The following is a 19,575-nucleotide window of genomic DNA, read 5'->3' as shown; positions in this document are numbered from 1 at the left end:
TTTACCAAGTTGAGTTCAGTTAGTGAATCTGAGTGCCAGAGAGAGTGATCACTGACCTTCTGGGCCATATGACATCAATCATGCTCTTTATTCATTAGAGATTGAGTCTCACTCTGTCACCCAGGCTGGAGCCCAGTGGCATGATCTCTCTTCACTGAAACCTCCGTCTCCTGGGTTCAAGTGATTTTCCTGCCTCAGCCTCCTGAGTAGCTGGGACTACAGGCATGTGCCACCACACCCAGCTAATTTTTGTATTTTAGCAGAGATGGGGTGTCATCATGTTCCTCAGAGTGGTCTCAAACTCCTGGCCTCAAGTGGTCCGCCTGCATCTGCCTCCCAAGTGCTGGGATTACAGCTGTGAGCCACCATACCTGGCCCAATTATGCTCTTTAAAGGATGTGGACAGAGCAGTCCTCTTTAGATCACTGTATGCAGTCTGAAAGCTCTGGCCCTTTGGTGTCGAAGGCACAGAATTAAATATAATCCACTTTTCTTTTAGAGTTAAACATAGTTTATCCATAATTGTCCCCTACCAACTCCTTTAATCCCAGGCAAAATGCACCAAAATGACAGCAGAAGGATGGAGGACATGCATGGGTAGAGGAGCAAATACACTGTTCTCACTGTCCCCGCTCTGGCAGCTTCTACACCAAAGCTTGTAAAGTCATTTTCTGTACTTTCCTGGCATTCTCATGTTAAACTCTGGGGAAAGAATAAAGGCTATGAGCCTGACAGTGAGATCCTCGTCTGAATTATCTTTATATCCCTGGCAGCATTTTGCTTGGAGCTCTTAGTAAACATGTGGATGGCATTGGATTGAATAACTAAGGATGGCAAATTGTTAGAAGTTAAACGCATCAGGCTGGGTGCTGGAAATACCAAGAACAAATGCTTCATACTTACTTAGTTGAAGCTGTTGTAGAGAAAGGACTAATGGACCAGTGTTTGAACTGTCAGAGTCAGGAGAACAGAAATATACTGAGAGCAAGAAGATGTGAAGTCTTGAGTGGTAGGAAAGACAGAATGCAGGAGAGGAGAGAAAGAGATGGGAGCAAAAAGAAAAAAAAAAAGAGGCCAGGCGTGGTGGCTCATGCCTGTAATCCCAGCTACTCGGGAGGCTGAGGCAGGAGAATTGCTTGAACCCAGGAGGCAGAGGTTGTAGTGAGTTGAGATCGTGCCAGTGCACTCCAACCTGGGCAACAGAGCAAGACTCCATCTCAAAAAAAAAAAGAAAGAAAGAAAGAAGGAAAGGAGGTGGGAGAACAGGACAAAGCCAGCCAACCTAGATGTGCCTGACCTAGGGTACTTTTTAGCCAATTTTCTAACATCAAAGCCTGATCCTCTATGACGGTAACAAGCTATCTCTCGGGCTGGGTCATAAGACTGGGGTGGATTTTATTTTCTTTCTATTCATTATTATTTTTATTTCTTTAGAGACAGGTTTTCACTCTGTTGCCCAGGCTAGAATGCAGCAGTACTGTTATAGCTCACTGCAGTCTCACCCCCTGAGTTCAAGTGATCCTCCTCCTTCAGCTGCCTGAGTTGCTGTGACTACAAGCATGTGCATCTATGCCCAGCTGATTTTTAAATGTTTTCATATAGATGGAGTCTTGCTATGTTGCGCAGGCTGGTCTTGAACTCCTGGCCTCAAGCAATCCACCCATCTCAGCCTCCCAAAGCATTGAGATTACAGGTGTGAGCCACCATGCCCCACCGGGGCCGAATTTTAAAATGGTGAAAATAAACCAGTATTATTCTTTTCAATGCATAGTCACAGCAACAGAAACCAAAGAAAAAGAACAAAGTCCTCCCAACCCTACCTCTGGGCTCTATAGATCAACCTGCTTTCAATCTGCATTTCTTGACTCCTCCGATCTGCTCATCACACCACACTTCGTCTTAATTCCTCATCTTGTATTAAGAAAAATGACTGGCATTGACTGGCAGTAGAGTCCACATATTTGGAGGTTCTTACCACCGCGGTACTTAAATTGAGATATGTCTTGAGGTCCATATTTGTAAATCGTATTTCTGAGAAGCAGTAATAAATAAAGCAGAATATTGAAATTGAATCTTTATTAAAGGATTTTAGGAGGAAAGCCATTATGCAACTGTCCAAGTTAGTGAAAGAGAATGTGCGTTTAAACTGGGAAGAGTCTGCTCACCATCCCCAGCATAGCAGAGAGAAACACTGAGAATAATTCTCCTGATTTTCAGGAAGGGTAGCTTGCTCTGGGAAGAAGGTTACCAGGAAACCCTGAAAATGATTGGTAGGATGCAAGTAACAAACTAAAATGTTCTCTTTGCCAGAAACCTGTGTTGTTTTGAAGCAGACAAAGAGCTAAAATTTGCCTGCACTTGGATTACCGGTTGGTGTTATTTACGTAATTTCTGCCTTAAAAGTCCCTCCAGTGTTGCTTTTAACAATGTAAATGGATTTAAATGGTTTCCTACGTGACTTCCTTCTGATACAAAGAAGAATTCCTGTCAGTGTGAAGGAAGACATGGGAGACACCCACTCCAGAGGTGGTGGAGCGTCACTGTCTATGTTACAGAACCCAGCATAGCTCTGCCCATCTGGCTCGGCAAAGCCAGACACGTTCATTGCATTTGCAGCGAGAGAAAGTGAGATGGTTATGGCAGGGTGCCCAGCAAGGAGAATCGGGCAGCTCATGCTTAAGACCTGAACTCCCTGATGGCTTACAGGTAAGGGTTTTCAAAGGCAGAGAGGCAGAGGTTACAGGCGAAGTTGTAAATCAACACATGGAAACTATACACTGGTTTGACCTAAAAAAGTAGGACTGTTTTTTTTTGAGATGGAGTTTCTCTCTTGTTGCCCAGGCTGGAGTGTGTCGACACGATCTTGGCTCACTGCAACCTCCACCTCTTGGGTTCAAGCGATTCACCTGCCTCAGCCTCCCGAGTAGCTGGGACTACAGGCATGTGCCACCACGCCTGGCTAATTTTTTATACTTTTAGTAGAGACGCGGTTTCACAATGTTGGCCTGGCTGGTCTCGAACTCCTGACCTCAAGTGAGCCACCAGTCTGGGTCTCCCAAAGTGCTGTGATTACAGGCATGAGCCGCTGTGTCCGGCCTATCATCTTTAGTTTCTATAGGGAACATCTCATGATTAACTTCCTTGACAATTGTTTAAGCCACTATTACCTTCTTGTTTTTTTTTTTTTTTAAATTTCTGGGGTACATGTGCAGATCATGCAGGATTGTTGCATAGGTACACACATGGCAATGTGGTTTGCTGCCTCCATCCCCCCATCACCTATATCTGGCATTTCTCCCTGTGTTATCTCTCCCCGACCTCCCCATCCCTCACTTTCCCTCCCCTGCCCCCCAAAACAGACCCCAGTGTGTGATGCTCCCCTCCCTGTGTCCATGTGTTCTCACTGTTCAACACCTGCCTATGAGTGAGAACATGGTGGTGCTTGATTTTCTGTTCTTGTGTCAGTTTGCTGAGAATGATGGTTTCCAGGTTCATCCATGTCCCTACAAAGGACACGAACTCATTGCTTTTTATGGCTGCATAGTATTCCATGGTGTGTATTGTAAGGTTTAAATGAGAGGCAACAGAGGCCAGTTATTGAAATGAAGAAATTTAATCGGCTCCCGGGTGAGGTTTTGTGGTCCCACAGGAGGGGCCGGAGAAGTTGCACGGACTCCTCTCAGACTGGGGTTTTATAGGGAGTGGAGACGTTTGATTGGTTGTGGGAGAGCAGGACATGGGCGGGGCAAGCTCCCATTGGCAGGTAAGCGGGATGCACAATGCTATTGGGCAGATTTACGGGTTTCTTTTGCATTTTGGCGGGGTTTTCCAACGGCTGGCTAGGTGCTGAGTGCAAAGCCTAGTGCCGAGTGCAGAAATGGGTGTGGGGTGATGACGTAGTTTCTAGGCGCCGAGAGGGATGGGCATGGCCGAGCTCCTGGAGGGAGGGGGTGCGTGTCCGAGCTCCCGGCAAGGCAACCGGCCTTACATATATGTGCCACATTTTCTTTATCCAGTCTGTCATCGGTGGGCATTTAGGTTGGTTCCAAGTCTTTTCTACTGTAAACAGTGCTGCAATGAACATACGTGTGCATGCGTCTTTATAATAGAACGATTTATAATCCTTTGGATATATACCCAATAAGGGGACTGCTGGGTCAAATGGAATTTCTATTTCTAGATCCTTGAGGAATCACCACACCTTCTTGTTTATCAAGTTGCTCATTGACTTCTTAGGGCTAGCTAGGTGCCTAGAATTTCCCTTGAAGGAACTCAAGATTTTCCTTTAGATCCATGCTTGGGGGAACCCCCAGGCTCCAAAGAGGGATCCCTGCTCCATCTCACCTCAGGGAAAAAGCAGGGAAGCGCCCAGTGTAGGGCGTTCAGGTTCTATGGTGTCTGATGTTTCCACAACCCGGGAGATGCTCTAGACAGACACAAAATTAGATACAAAGGTCAGGCTTTGAAAGGAGTCCATGCAAATGAGGCTCCTGGAGCTGAAGTTTCTGGAAAGCCCACCTGTCCTCAGGAGGTCGCTATAGGGGCTGCTGGAGCCTGTGTGGCCCCAGATATCTCTGTGAGCCAGAATGTCAGGAGGTGCTGGTCACAAACACACAGGGACCCATGAAAGCATTACTTAATCCGGGTCTCTCTGACTTCCCTGCACACATACCCTTTTGTCAGGGTTGAGCTTTTTAAAACTTCCTATTTTTTTTAGAGTAGTTGTGGGTTTGTACGAAAATGGAACAGAAGGTACACCGATTTCCTGTATATGCTCTGCCCCTCAACACCTGTACAGCCTCCTCCATTGTTAACATCCCCCATCAGACTGGCGCATTTGTTACAGTCAGTGAACCTACATTGACATAGCATCACCCAAAGTCACAGTTTATGGCAGGGTTCACTCTTAATGTTGTACATTCTATGGGTTTAGACAAACTTGTAATGATGTGGATCCACCATGTCAGTATCATACAGAGTAGTTTCACTGCCCCAGAACCCCTCTCTGTCCACCTATGCACCCCTGTCCCTCCCCCAGTGCCTGCCAACCACCAATCCTTTCATTGTCTCCACAGTTTTGCCTTTTCCAGAATGTCATACATACAGTTGGGAAATACGCCATGCAGCCTTTCCAGAGAGGGATGAACTTCTGTCTCCTGTATTCCAAATGTACAAGGCAAAACCTAGTGAAAATTCTGTTTTTGTCTTTCCTAGCGTAACCAAACCCAAGTTCACCTGCTCGCTCCTCCAAAGCCAGACTTGAGAGACAAGGGTTGGTGGGAAGAAAAGCAGGTTTATTTGGAGAGCTAGCAAACCAAGAAGATAATCGCGAACTGGTGTTCTAAATTACCATCTTAAGTTTTTCAGGTTGGCTAGAGGGTTTTATGGGAGACGGATATGTGGAAACTGCGTGCAGGGCTTGGGATCAAGAGGTGAATGAGGACCGCAGATATCTGGGCACCAGCAAGAGTCCAAAGTGGTTGGGAACTCCTTCGTCCTTGGTTAGGTCCCAAGGCTCCTGTAAATCTTTAGCGAAACAGAGTGGTGCACCTACTTCCCCTGTAATCCCAGAGTTAGTTTCAAAACTATATTATTGCTGCTTTGCATTTTATATCAGTGCTCTAAAATTATTCTAATGGGTAAATGTCCCTCAAACCAAAATGGACTTAGTTATGTTAGTTTCCTGCGGTTTCACTGTTACTTTAAGAGACAGTGGTGAAATCTGTTTTAACTTCAGGTATCTATTGGCATGTGCTTTCAGGAAGAAAGTTTCCGAAAATAGGCCACAGCTTTCACAGAGAGAGTTTTATTTTGTTTTTTATTTTATTTTATTTTTGAGATGGAGTCTCATTCTGTCGTCCAGGCTGGAGTGCATTGACATGATCTCAGCTCACTGCAACCTCCACCTCCCGAGTTCAAGCGATTCTTCTGTCTCAGCCTCCAGAGTAGCTGGGATTACAGGCACACTCCACCATGCCCAGCTAGTTTTTGTATTTTTAGTAGAGATGGGGTTTCACTGTGTTGGCCAGGATGGTCACGAATTCCTGCCCTCGTGATCCTGCCACCTCGGCATCCCAAAGTGCTGGGATTACAGATGTGAGCCACTGCACCTGGCCGAGAGGGTTTTATTTTTTGCACCCCTTTCTGGCTGGCTGGCCTGCCAGCTCCCTTGGAATTCTCCCATTGGAATTCCAGTACTTTTCACTGTCATAGGGAGAAAAGCCAAACATGCTTGTGAAGGAAACAGTCGTGTCCTATAAGACAGGGGTTCCCAACCTCCAGGCCACAGGCCAGCACCAGGGAACTGGGCCACACAGCAGGAGGTGATTGACACTTGAGCAAGCATGACAACCTGAGATTCGCCCCCTGTCAGATCAGCAGCAGCATTAGAGTCTCATGGAAGCACACACCCTATCGTAAACTGCACATACAAGGGATCGAGGCTGTGGGCTCCTGATGAGACTCTAATGCCTGATGACCTGTCACTGCCTCCCATCACCCCCAGATGGGACCGTCTAGTTGCAGGAAAACAAGCTCAGGGCTCCTGCTGATTCTACGTGATGGTGAGTTGTAGAATTATTTCACTATATATTATGATATAATAAAGAGCACAAGAAATAGAATGCGCATGAATCATCCCAAAACCATCCCTACCCCGCCCAGTCCACGGAAAAATTGTCTTCCATAAAACTGGCCCCCAGTGCCAAAAGCGTTGGGGACTATTTGCTGTAAGACATTAGAGCTCAGAGGGCTCAGCCTTGGTTAACAGGAAGTTGCCTAGTTACTGGGTGACCAGGGACTGCAGAGCAGGCTCCTGAGATGGACAGTGGGACATCCATGGCTGTCATCAGAGCCATATGTAACAGCTTCATCAGACCCTGAGGGGAGGATAAAGGAGCAGAGAGGAGAATATCAGAGGGAGGGTGCTGGTCACTCTCTGAAGGCAGAGTCCCCACATGCACTTCAGAGGCAGTCTTGGAAGTTTGGGAGGGGACTGTTTCTTTTTTCTTTCATTTTCTTTCTTTCTTTCTCTTTTTTTCTTTCTTTTTCCTTCCCTCCCTCCCTCCCTCCCTTCCTTCCTTCTTTCTTTCTTTTTTTCTTTCTTTTTCTTTCTTTCTTTCTTTTTATTTCATGGTCTAACTCCATTTCCCAGGTTGCAATGAAGTGATGCAGTCACAGCTCACTGCAGCCTTGAACTTCTGGGCTCAAGTGGTCCTCCCACTTCCCCCTGCAGAGTAGCTGCGATTATAGGTCTGCAGCATCTTAACTCTGCTCACCTTAACCGCTTGGGAAGTGATGGTACTTATCTTGTAGGGCATGGAAAATGGTCTCCAAGAGAATGCCAACTCCTACTACTGATAATAGAATCAAAGGAAGCGCCCAGCACAGTGGCTTATGCCTGTTATCCCAGCACTCTCGGAGGACAAGGCGGGAGAATGACTTGAGACCAGGAGTTCAGGACCAACCGGGGCAACATAGTGAGACCCCTGTATCTACAAAATATATATACGCACATATGCAATACATATTATATATATATATGTGTGTGTGCATGTGTGTGTATATATATATATATTTTGGAGATAGAGTCTCGCACTGTCACCTGGACTGGGGTGCAGTGGTGCAATCTCGGCTCACTGCAACCTCCACCTCCGAGGTTCAAGTGATTCTCCTGCCTTAGCCTCTCAAGTAGCTGGGATTATAGGCATCTGCCACCACGCCCAGCTAATTTTTTGTATTTTTAGTAGAGATGGGGTTTCACTATGTTGGCCAGGCTGGTCTCAAACTTCTGACCTAGTGATCTGCCTGCCTCGGCCTCCCAAAATGCTGGGATGCAGGCGTCAGCCACTGTGCCCAGCCTACAAAATATTTAAAAATTAGACGTGGTGGTGTTCAGCTGTGGTCCGAGCTACGCAGGAGGCTGGAGCAGGAAGATTGCTTAAGCTCAGGAGTTTGAGGTTACCATGAGCTACAGTCATGCCACTGTACTCCAGCCTGGGAGACAGAGTGAGATCCTGTCTCTCTTAAAAAAAAAAAAAAGAATCAAAGAAAACAATTCCAAAACTTCTTTCTGCTACCTAGAAGGGAGTTTTGCACAAATTAAACGACGTATTGGTATAACCTGCAGTGCTTCAGGTCTGATCGGTACTCCTGTCTTCTGTGGTCCAGAAAACATTCCTAAATTCATGAGTTGGGGAATTCCTGGCAGTCTCCAGATTATTCCTCAAGAAAGTCAACACCGGGGTAGGCAGCCTCTGCAAGCTGCTATTTTCTGTTAGCAGAGACCATAGTCCTGGTCTCTTGAGACGCCAGAGCTGAAGGAAACCTCAGAGACAGCCCCCCGACATTTACAGAGGAGAAAATAGATCTGGGGGAGAATGCCTGTGCGTAAGTTCTGGGAGAAGTGCAGCCAGAGGCCTTTCCCCACTGGAGAGTGAAATGATTCATCTTTCTTGGGTGTATCTCAGCTCCTGCTGGAGGACACCTCCCCACTGATCCAGGGTGGGCTGGGCTGGCTGGTATTGACATGCTGTAGGGTGGATTTGCATCACCAGAAGGGGTGCCAGGAAACAGCATTCTTAGAAGCCCCAGGGCGGTTCTGGGTTTGTGGGAAGAGAGGTTGGTTGGGAAGAGACTCAGATCTAGCTGCTGTTGAGTTCTATAAGGGTCCTTGGCTGGCCTACTTCAACTTTCTCTGCCTCGCATATTGTACCTTCTGGCCTATTTCCTTTTCCTTTCTTCATTTTGTTTCTCTTTCCCACCTCAGAGACCCCCCTCTCCAGATGTTTTCCCTGCTTACTCCCTGGACTTACTCCCTCCAGTCCCTCTCCATTCATTCTTAGCCAGAAGTGGTTCAGATCTGATCTACAACTGTCTGTCTTCCATGGTCTGGAAAACATTCCTAAATTCATTCTTGCACACATTCATTCATTAAGAACTCAGAACTCATTGGGTATATACTTATGTTTCAGGCACAGTGCTGGGCAGTGGGGATGTAGGATGACACAGTTCTGTCCTTACGGAGCTAACAGCCTAGTACAGAAGGGAGAAAGTAATTCTTTTTTCCCACTCACATGCTAGCAGGCTCATAAAATTACAACTGTGATAAGCACTATGCTAGCATGTCATAGAGAAATCTTTTATCTGGGGCTTCCTTGAGTAAGTAGTGATGGAGCTGAAGGCCAAAGTTTGAGTAGGAGTTAACTAGGCAGATGGGAGAGGAGTGTCCCAGGCAGGAACGGGGCACAGGGAAGGCTAAAAGGAAACATCATGGGGTTGGGGCGAGCTGCAGAGATGAGGCTGCAGGGAGAGGCTTTGAAGGCCACATGAAGATTGAGGATTTATTTTCAGAGTGGTGGGAGCCATCGAAGTTTGCAGGGCCGTGGAATGATCAGTTCCACCTGGCTGCTGAGTGGAGGTCAGATTGAATGGAGTTGGATTGGGAAGTGATGGCTGTGGTGCAGGTGGGAGATGGTTGTATCTTGGACCAGGGCGATGAGGGAGGAGAAAATGATCTGGTGCTCATAGTGGATGTGAAAGGAAGTGGATGCACTTGAGCCATAGTGAAGAGGCATCATCTGCAGGACTTGGTGATGGATTGGCACCTAGGGAGGAAGTGGTGAGGATGGGGCCTGGGTTTCTTTCTGGGATATGCAGCTATTTTGCTCTATTTGAGTGGCGGGGGTTGTGAGGGGAGGGGACACGCTGTCTTTCCACTCTGGGCCACCTGCTATAAAGCATGCAGGCTCTTTCAAGGGAGAGCAGCACCCTGTTAATACCTTGAAGAACCCTGAAAAAGTGGCTTTCACATGATCAGTTTACAATCTAATGACACAATTGAGAACTCTCACCAGATTATTTTGGCTCCAAACCTACTTATGCCTGAATGATACTTCCTGCTGCTTTTGAGAAACTGCTGGCGTCTAAAAATCATAATACAAGACCAGACCTTGAATATTGGAATTCTAGGACATGAGGTGAGAGCAGCCCCCTCACTCTTAGGGCAGTGGATTCCAAAGTAGGGTACACAAGATGATGTGGACCATTAGGTACAAGAGGACTATATTAGCACTCATATTTTAATGTCATTTTGGGATTTCTATATATCTATAAATTTTTCACGTGTAAAATATATTAGCATAATAGTATATGCATGTACTGAAAAATGAATAAAGTAAACATATTGGAGAAAGTATGCTTTACATTTTGAAACATCAAAAATGTTTGGAGCCCATAGCCTATGAAAATAGTGAATATAAATGAACCAGTCACGTTGGCTTTGATGGCTTGGCCCCTTCTACCATAGCAGGGGATTCAAACCTCCCCCCGCTTTCCTCCCTGGCTGCCTAGGCTCCTCGGTGACAGGTGCCCAGGGGAGCAGGTGGCCTGGGCAGCACCTGGCACCCTACATGCTCGCTTGTTGGCCATGGCTCTTCCTGGGGTCCCTGAAGCTACTATCCAGCTGCCCAGGCTGTGGCAGAGCAGAGACCCTGCTTAAATTCTTTCAGCTTCTGTAAAATTGAGTCATCAGATCACAGCCCTGGAAATGATATGAAAAGCCTTCTAAGCTACTGGCTCCCAAATGTGGCTACACATCTCAATCCTATGGGAGACCTTTTTACATACCCCCAGGTGCCTCAACTTCACCCCTGGGGAATGTGATTTATAAGGCTGGGGTGGGATCCAGTTGTTTGTAATTTTGTTTCATTGGATGGAGGGAGGGAGGGAGGGACAGAGGGACGGATGGACGGATGGATAGATGGATCGATTGACTGAGTCTTGCTCTGTCAACCAGGCTGGAGTGTGGTGCCATCATTATAGCTCACTGCAGCCTTGAATTCATGGGCTCAAGTGATCCTCCTGTCTCAGCCTCCTGAGTGGATGAGACCACCACCATGTGCCACCACACCTGGCTAATTATTTAATTCTTTTTTGTAGAGGCTGGGTCTCAACATGCTGCCCAGGCTGGTCTTGAACTCCTGGCCTCAAGTAATTCTCCTGCCTCAGCCTCCCAAATTGCTGGGATTCCAGTCATATGCCACTGTGCCGGGTCTAGTGAAAGTGTTTATTAAATGATAAAGTTGAATTTATGAATGAAACATGTATCAAAAGATGTAATTAAAACAACGTGACCCTGAAGACTCTCCAAAATGATGAAAATCAATCCCTCCCATTGACACTCATCTCCCATCGTGTCCTCTTCTTCCAGGACCATCAACTGTCAGGAAGCAGAAAAATGTGTCCTGCCTAAGACTTCCCAGCCCCCAGAGTCTTGCGATGTGTTTTTTTTTTTTTTTTTTTTTTTTTTTGCCTCATCCGTCCCATTTTCCAGAGGCCTGGGTAGATTTAGGCAGGTTTTTGGCCCAGTGAATGAAGCTTCAGCATATCCAGTGGCTATGCAAGAAAGCTAGGAGTCATTCATAGCTTCATTCTCCTTCCCAGCCATATCCAATTCATTATTGATGATTTTCCCTCTTAATCCTTCGGCCAGGTGCAGTGGCTCATGCCTGTAATCTCAGCACTTTGGGAGCCGAGGTGGGTGGATCACTTGAGGTCAGGAGTTCGAGACCAGCCTGGCCAACATGGCAAAACTCCATCTCTACTAAAAATACAACAATCAGTCAGGCATGGTGGCGCATGCCTGTCATCCCAGCTACTCAGGAGGCTGAGGCAGGAAAACTGTTTGAACCTGAGAGGCGGAGGTTGCAGTGAGCTGAGATCATGCCACTCTCTGGGTGACAGAGCAAAACTCTGTCAAAAAAAAAAAAAAACCCTCACATCTGCGCACATCTCTATTTTGTTGCTGTGCTAAAGCTTTCAACTCTTCTTCCCTGCAAAACAGCAAGACCTTCTTGTTTTCTCCATCTCCCCTCTTCAGGCTACCACTCTGTTCCCCACACTTCAGCCAGAGTGATCTTTTCAAGCCCAAATTCTTCAGACTTTTCATTTAGAACAAAGGTCAATTTTTTTTTAACGTGACCTCCAGGCCATGGCCTGGTGTGGACCCTGCCTACCTCTCCAGTGTTTTGCACTCCTCTTCTCTCTTCCATCCCTGCTTTCTGAATGCGTTGTCTGTGTTCCAGCCACGTGGCCATTCTCTCAGCTCTTTGAGTATCCTCTGTGTATCACTTATCTATTGCTGTGTAAGCCCAAATTTAGTGGCCTAAACAACATGGATTTGATTAAGATTCTGCAGTTTGGAAGTTCGGGCTGGGGTCAGAGGTGTTTCTTCTGCTCCACATGGGGCTGGCTGTGCTCATGCACGCACCGGCATCCCATTGATGGGTTGTCTTGGGGGTGTCCAGTCTCACATGGCCTCACTCCCATGTGTTGGCCTTCAGCCATGATGCCTGGAATAGCTGGACCTCTATTCCTCCACTGTCTTTTATTCTCAGCTTCCTTACAGTATCACGGGCTCAGAATTCCAAGAGGAAGAGAGTCCAAGCCGCAAAGCCTCTAAGGCCTAGTCTTGGGTTGTGTGAGACGTCACTTCTGCATTCTGTTAATCAGTGCAAGTCATAAGATCAGCCCAGATTCAAGGAGGGGGGAAATAGGTTCAGCCTTTTTATAGAAGAGCACAAAAGTCACATTGCCAAGGAGCATGGGTGCAATGGTTGCTGCCATCTTTGAATACAGTCCAGCACACCCTGCTCCCTCCTTCACAAGGTCATGGCGACCGTGCTGGCTGCCTCTGGGCTTGGGACTGGTGCCCGCTCCCTCTCTTCAGCTCAGCCGAGCCCTCCAGGCTTCACCTTAGTGTCCTTTCCTGGGGGACAGTTTCTCTGAGCCCACTGGCCACATCCCCTTGTTACATACTAGATTTTTAGCCTTGTCTTGTTTTCCCTCATGGAGAAGCTCCCATTGTGATGGTGCATTGCTGCCTGTGATGCTTTGATTAATGCGTTTCCCTTGCTAGATTATCAACTTCAGGGCAGCAAGGACCTTGTCTGCTAACACCTCTCATTTCATTCCCCTGCCCTGGCCAGTAGGCCCTGAATGGGTCATTTTTTTGATGAACAAATAAATGAATGGGTGAGCATCTGTTTCTGGAGTCACCACACCTACTGGAGGCCCATGTCCATGTATGCATGGCCACTTCCCCACTTCTCTAGCAAAGGGCCACCAAGAACCCTGCGGTGGGTTCTTTGCCCCTAAGACTGGTCCCAGAGCTTAAAGCCTGCCCTCCTCCTGGCCCATTCCAACCCATCTAGAAGGCCTCCTTCCTCCGCTGTGTGAGGAGACCCAGGCTGGGTGCCTTTCTACTCAGTCAGTTCCCTCTGTTCTTCCTCCTTGGCATCAGCGGCATGCCAATCCAGGTCTCATTCCTATGCATTTCTATGCATTTCCCTTCAGTATCATTCCTTCCAGCCTGCCTAGGAACTCACCACATGGGCTGGTAAGTACCGATGTAGAGAACAGATCCACAGGACTGTTTCTCGGGACCAGCTGTACTTAGGATACTCGCCGCTGGGTCTTCTGTGTGGTAGAAGCATAAACTGGATCGCTGCCTTTAGAGGGTGCCCCTTTTGTTTCCAGACATCTTGGGTGAACTCAGAGGCCAAGGTGAATATCAGTCCTTCCAGGAATACCCCTCCATAGGGGCCTTAGCTGCACTATTGGTTTAATGCTAAGGCTCAAAAGCCCTCAGTCCACTTTCTTGCATTTCCTTCCTTCTGCTATGTAGGCCTGGTTGCTTAGCCAATGGCAGACCTCACATCAGCTCATTGTCACTTAGAGCCAGCCCATGAGCTCTGCCGGTGATCACCCCCAGCCAACACAGAGCAGAGCCTTAGGCCTGGAGACTCACTTGTCTCTCAGGCATCTTCCAGCTTCCCTGGCACAACCAGGCTGCCACTTGGCTTTGTGCAGCAGCGGGCTTTGACCTCGGACCCTCGGGTGTCACTGGTGCCACTGCAGATCCACGGAGCTTCCTCTAGATATTCGCATACACCCAACCCTGTCCTCACCATTTCTCCTGCTCACTGTGGTTACAGTGCAGGTCAGAGGCACCAGCCAGGCACCCAGAGTGAGGGACAGGGCTGTGGCTGAGGAAGGGCCAAGGGGTCTGCAGCTGTAGGTCAGCTCTCGTGGGCAGGAGGGGCCAATGCCTGCTGCTGTGGCCTGTGGTGGAGGGTGTGGTTCTGACTCCTCCTGACTCTGGGGTTATGAACCACTTACTCCACCTCTCTGACCCTCAGTTTCCTCGTCTGTGATGAGCTGATGAGGGAGTTGGTGTTTGGGGCTTTCTGTCCTCACTGGACTGGTCCTGGGGTCTGCAGCACACAGAGGGGGTATACTTGCCTCTCTAAGGGGAGGGGCCTGGGAAAGTGGAGAGGAGGGTAGAGGTGAGCAAGAGGAGCCCTCGTTTTCTGTCTCACTCAAGAGGGTGCTGCTAATGATACGTCATGCTTAGCATTTTAAATCTAGTCTGAGTCGCTGGAGGTGATGAGCTAATGTGCAGACCTAGGTTGGGGCAGGCAGGGTAATGAACACAATGAATGCCTGGCGATAGCAATGTGTGGGCATCCAGGTCAGCAGCAGGATTCCTGGCCAGGCACTGACCCTGGCAATTCACCCTGGGCTTGCTGGACCCAACAGTGAGGCATGCCTTCAAGACACCTGCTAGTCCATGTAAGGCCGGTCGCCTCGCTGGGAGCTCGGACACGCCCACCCCCCTCACCACCTAGAAACCACGTCACCACTGCACGCCCATTCTGCACTCAGCACGCAAATCTGTAGCTCTGCACTCAGCACCTAGCCCGCCGTTAAACTCCCCCGTGCCCACTTCTGCACTCAGCACGCAAATCCGCACTCGGCACTGGCCTCTGCACTCAGCACCTAACCAACCATTGAAAAACCCCACCAAAATTTAAAAGAAGCCCCGCCAGAACCTGCCCAATAGCATTTTGCCCCGTCCAGGTCCCACGCCCCCTGGGCAGCCCGTTCACCGGAAATCCCGCCTACCTGCCAATGGCAGCTTGCCCCCTCCCACGTCCTGCTTCCCCACAACCAATCAGAACGCCTCCACTCCCTATAAAACCCCACGCAGGCGCGGAGTCAAGCGCGAATTCTCGGGCCCGTCCTGTCGGACCGCAGAACCTCGCCCAGGAGCCGATTAAATTTCTTTATTTCAATAACTGGCCTCAGTTGCCTCATTCAAACCTCGCTTGCTTCATTTAAACCTTATAGTCCAAGAGCCCCCGAGTCCTCCCCAGGCTCTACAGGGAGTGCCGAGAGACTCAGGGTCGATGCCCACGGAGTGTGCTGGCTGATACCCACACCACAGAGCCCAGGACGGGAAGCCTGTGTCTCTGCCACATGGGAAAGATGTGCTGAGCTGCCTGCCACCTGTCTGTTGCACCATCTCCCTCCCCTTGCTTAAAAGGCCTGGTGTCCAACACAGGGCTAACACTGCCAGCGTCTGGCTCCTCCACCCTCTCACCTCCACTCCTAACAGCTACATCCACTTGAACCCTCTTGGGAGCTTGGCTGCACCCCAGTCGTGAAAGCTATCTTGAACTTGGTCCAGATGTCTTATGGAAGACGTGGTGCCAGGTCAGCCTGGATTGTGGGATATGTTCCTACTTGGCACCTTTGTCCTCATGACTGGGTTTCAGGCTTTTGCTAAGGTCTCTTAGGCACCTATCTGTCATCCCTGCTAAGTAATGAGTCCTTGAAGAGCTCTGCTTTGCTTTCATCCATCTTCCTGAGCCTCCCCAAACTGAGATTCACCCCCGAATCTACTTTCCCCATCTCTCTGTTGATTTATCTATCTATTTATTTTTTAATGGTTTTGTAGGTATGTTCACATGCCATTACAGTTTGTCCATTTAAAGTGTGCCACTCGATGGCTTTTTTAGTATGTTTGAGCTGTGCAAAGTTCACCACAATCAATACTAGAATGTTTTCCTCACTCTGAAAAGAAACCCCAAACCCATTAGCAGTCACTCTGCCTTCCTCCAGCTGCCACCCACCATCTCCCAAGCAACCATCAATTTATTTACTGTCCCCATAGATTTTCCTGCACCAGACAGTTCATATAAATGGAATCATACAATATGTAGTCCTTTGTGACTTGCTTATTTTGCTTAGCATGCTTTCCAGATTCATTCATGTTGTAGCATGTATCAATATTTCATTTTTTTCCCAAATAATATTCTACCATATGGATATGTTGCATTTTGTTTATGCATTCATCAATTGTTGGACATTTGCTTAATTTAAGGACATGAATTTTTACTCATGTTTTTTCTAAGAGTTTTATAGTTTTAACTCTTACATTTAGGTCGTTAATGCATTTTAAGTTAATTTTTTATATGGTGTGAGGTAGGAGCCCTGTCCATTCTTTTGCATGTTGTCCCAGCACAATTTGTTGAAGATATTATTACTTATCCCACTGAATTGTCTTGATACCCTTGTTGAAAGTTAGTAGACCATAAATGTAATAGTTTATTTCTGGACTCTCATTTCTATTCCATTGATCTGTATGTCTGTCCTTATGCTAGTACCACACCATCTTGACTATAGTAGCTTTGTATTAAAATTTGAAATTGGGGAGTAAAGTCCTCCCAGTTTGTTCTTTTCAAGGTTGTTTTAGCTATTTGGGGTCCCTTGTTTTTCCTTATGAATTTTAGGATCTGCTTGGTAATTTCTGCAAGGAATCCAGCTGGGATTTTTATAAAGATTGTATTGAATTTTTACATCAATTTGGGATGTATTACCATTTTGACAATGTGAATTCTTCCAGTCCATGAACATGGTACATCTTTTCATTCATTCCCTGAGTCTTGTAACATCATAGTGAAACCCTGATTTTTTATATATTATCCATCCCTTGAAATTCACCCACCTTGTTTTACTAAGACACAAATTTCATGTCCCTATTCCCAGGCCCTTTGCCAACATTTGGCCTCCTTCACTTCCTTCCATGGCCAGCAGCTGGGTCTAACCTAAATGCAAGGGCACCTAGCTGTCCAGTCTCAGATCAAAGAATTCTGGAATGCCTATTCTCTACTAACCACTTAGCCCACAATTCCTCCTGGAAGAAGTAAGCAAAGTGAATATTCTTGCTTATGGGAGAATTTTCTATCTGTATCATTTCCCTGTGGTAGAACCAAAGTTGAGAAATAGGAACAGAACATCCTACACACAAACAGATTTCACCACCAAATTCAGTCAACAAAAGTCAAGAGAGGGTATGCAAACACTCAAGAGTGTCCCACTGTCCTTGCTGTGAAGGTTACTGGGAAATGAAAGGGAGAATGGCTTGAAGGAACCCATCTGGGAATGAGTCAGCTCACCTGCAAAAAACTGTCAATTATGCAGAGTATACAATATCTTCAGAGCAGCCTCGCCGGCCCCTGAAATTTTCTGTCATTTTTCTCTTTTCCCACTGGTACTAGGAACTTCATTTCTATAAATTTAATTTTTTTTTACAGTAAGGTTGTTTTTATTTTCTTACCTGGACCAAAAGAAGTTGGATGGTCCAGCTTTCTTTTTGGAGCAGGGCCTTACAGCCTAGGTGCCTGCCATGCCCATGCAGAGGAACGGTAAGTCCCACGTCCTTGAGCTTTTGCCTCAAAGGCAGCCATCATTGCAGCTTTCCATCTGAATAGTTCAGCAGTAGCAAGCGACAGCTGCTCATGATGGCATCAGAGTGGATGCTTCCAGAAGGCCTGGCATCTGTGCCATAGGACTCCAAAGTAGAGCATATTAACAGTGTAGAACCAGGCTGGGAGTAGTGGCTCATGCCTGTGAAACCAACACTTTGGGAGGCCGAGGTGGAAGAATCACTAGAGGCCAGGAATGTGAGACCAGCCTGCCTGGGCAACATAGTGAGACCTCATCTCTACCAAAAAAAAAAATTAAAAATTAACTGGGCATGGAGGCACATACCTGTAGTCCCAGCTGCTTGGAAGGCTGAGGCAGGAGGATCACTTGGAGCCAGGAGTTCAAAGTAACAATGAACTATGATCACACCACTGCACTCCAGTCTGGGTGACAGAGCGAGACCCCGTCTCAAAACAAAACACAACACACCACAGAACTAGATCATTATACACACCTTGTGCTGATATGAATAGAAAGGATCTGTTTCTGATTGTGAATTTTCCATTCTACATTGTGGGGACATGCCAGGTGGGAAAGGACACCTTCATGGGTGCATTGTTGAGAACCTAAGAAATTTGCGCACTATTGTGTATTATTGAGAACTTAAGAAAACTCATGTGTTGCCATGGGGAACTTAGGTTTATGGGCTTTTCTTACTTAGAGCTGGATTTTATATCCCGAGTTGTAGCTTCTATAAGAATTCTCCCAAGCCTCCTTTTTTACATGTTTTAGCCAGGTTGGGTTAGACCATGCTGCACTAACAAACCAGCCTTGAACTCTCATTGGCTTTATGTATGTATGTATATATGTATGTATGTGTGTATTTTTGTTTATTTATTTGAAACAGAGTCTTACTCTGTCACCCAGGCTGGAGTGCAGTGGCACAATCTCAGCTCACTGAAACCTCCACCTCCCGGGTTCAAGTGATTCTTCTGCCTCAGCCTTCCGAGTAGCTGGGATTATAGGTGTGCACCATCATGCCTGGCTAATTTTTGTATCTTTAGTAGAGCTGGGGTTTCACCATGTTAGCCAGGCTGGTCTCAAATTCCTGATCTCAAATGATCTGCTCACCTCGGCCTCCCAAAGTGCTGAGATTACAGGCGTGAGGCACCATGCACGGTCTGTCATTGGATTTATATATTAAAATGTATTTCACATTTATGCAAAGTCAGCTGAACCATTGCTTTTGGGCTCAGTGTTGCGGGGAGTGGGGGCCATGGCCTCTGGGAATTTCTTTTTCAGACTGGCGAAATCTTTGTTCCCCTAGGTATGGCTCTGTGGGGGCAGCATGGAGGTCCTTCCTTGTTCACGGGTGGCCCACATCGAGAGGAAGAAGAAACCATATAATAGCAACATCGGCTTCTACACCAAGAGGAATGCTCTGCGCGTTGCTGAGGTCTGGATGGACGATTACAAGTCTCATGTGTACATAGCGTGGAACCTGCCGCTGGAGGTAGGGACTACCAGCCTTTCCCCGCCACCCCAGAACGGTGATCCTTACTGTTTGGCCACTATTTCTTTAATAAACCAATGGTTCCTCCCCAGAAAATGCTCATGATTAGAAAAATTATGAATGCATTTCACAGGGGTTCGCAGATGTCTCAGCTTTAGAACTCCTGCCTGACACCAGGGCTAGCACAATGGGAATCTCTTTAAATCCACTTACAGAGATTACAAGAGTTGTAGTGTGTTAATCCCGGTCTTATTATGTTAATCTGGCTGCCCTGTTCCTGATCATATGCTGTGTTCAGAAAGTTCTTGCCCAGATATTTGGCAGCAGACCCTTCGTCCTCTATGACATTCTCTGTCTCTGTCCCCTGGAGCTCCAGCTGCCCCCTGTCAGATGCCTTTACCATGTGCCAAATCCCCTAGCTCGTCAGCTGTCCTCCGCATTCTGCTCAGAATATGGCCCTCGGAAATTCCCATGTTACTGCAGCCCCAGGGGAGTTTTGTGCAGTAGTTGCA

At 47.2% G+C, this 19,575-nt stretch overlaps 1 protein-coding gene across 1 annotated transcript in view; it reads left to right on the top strand.

Moving 5' to 3' along the window:
• The window catches only part of GALNT17 (polypeptide N-acetylgalactosaminyltransferase 17), a 554,525-nt gene that overhangs the window by 490,752 nt on the left and 44,198 nt on the right, over positions 1-19,575 (top strand). Inside the window, exon 7 of the mRNA XM_012449084.2 lies at positions 18,878-19,063. Within this exon, the coding sequence (XP_012304507.1) occupies positions 18,878-19,063 (186 nt within the window). The remainder of the gene's footprint in view (positions 1-18,877; positions 19,064-19,575) is intronic.

The sequence above is a fragment of the Aotus nancymaae genome, unplaced genomic scaffold (genome assembly GCF_030222135.1).
Source record: "Aotus nancymaae isolate 86718 unplaced genomic scaffold, 86718_ANA_hifiasm-v0.15.2.pri h1tg000012l, whole genome shotgun sequence".
NCBI lineage: Eukaryota > Metazoa > Chordata > Mammalia > Primates > Aotidae > Aotus > Aotus nancymaae.
Note: the sequence above shows the minus strand (reverse complement) of the source record. Positions and strands in the feature narration are given on the sequence as shown.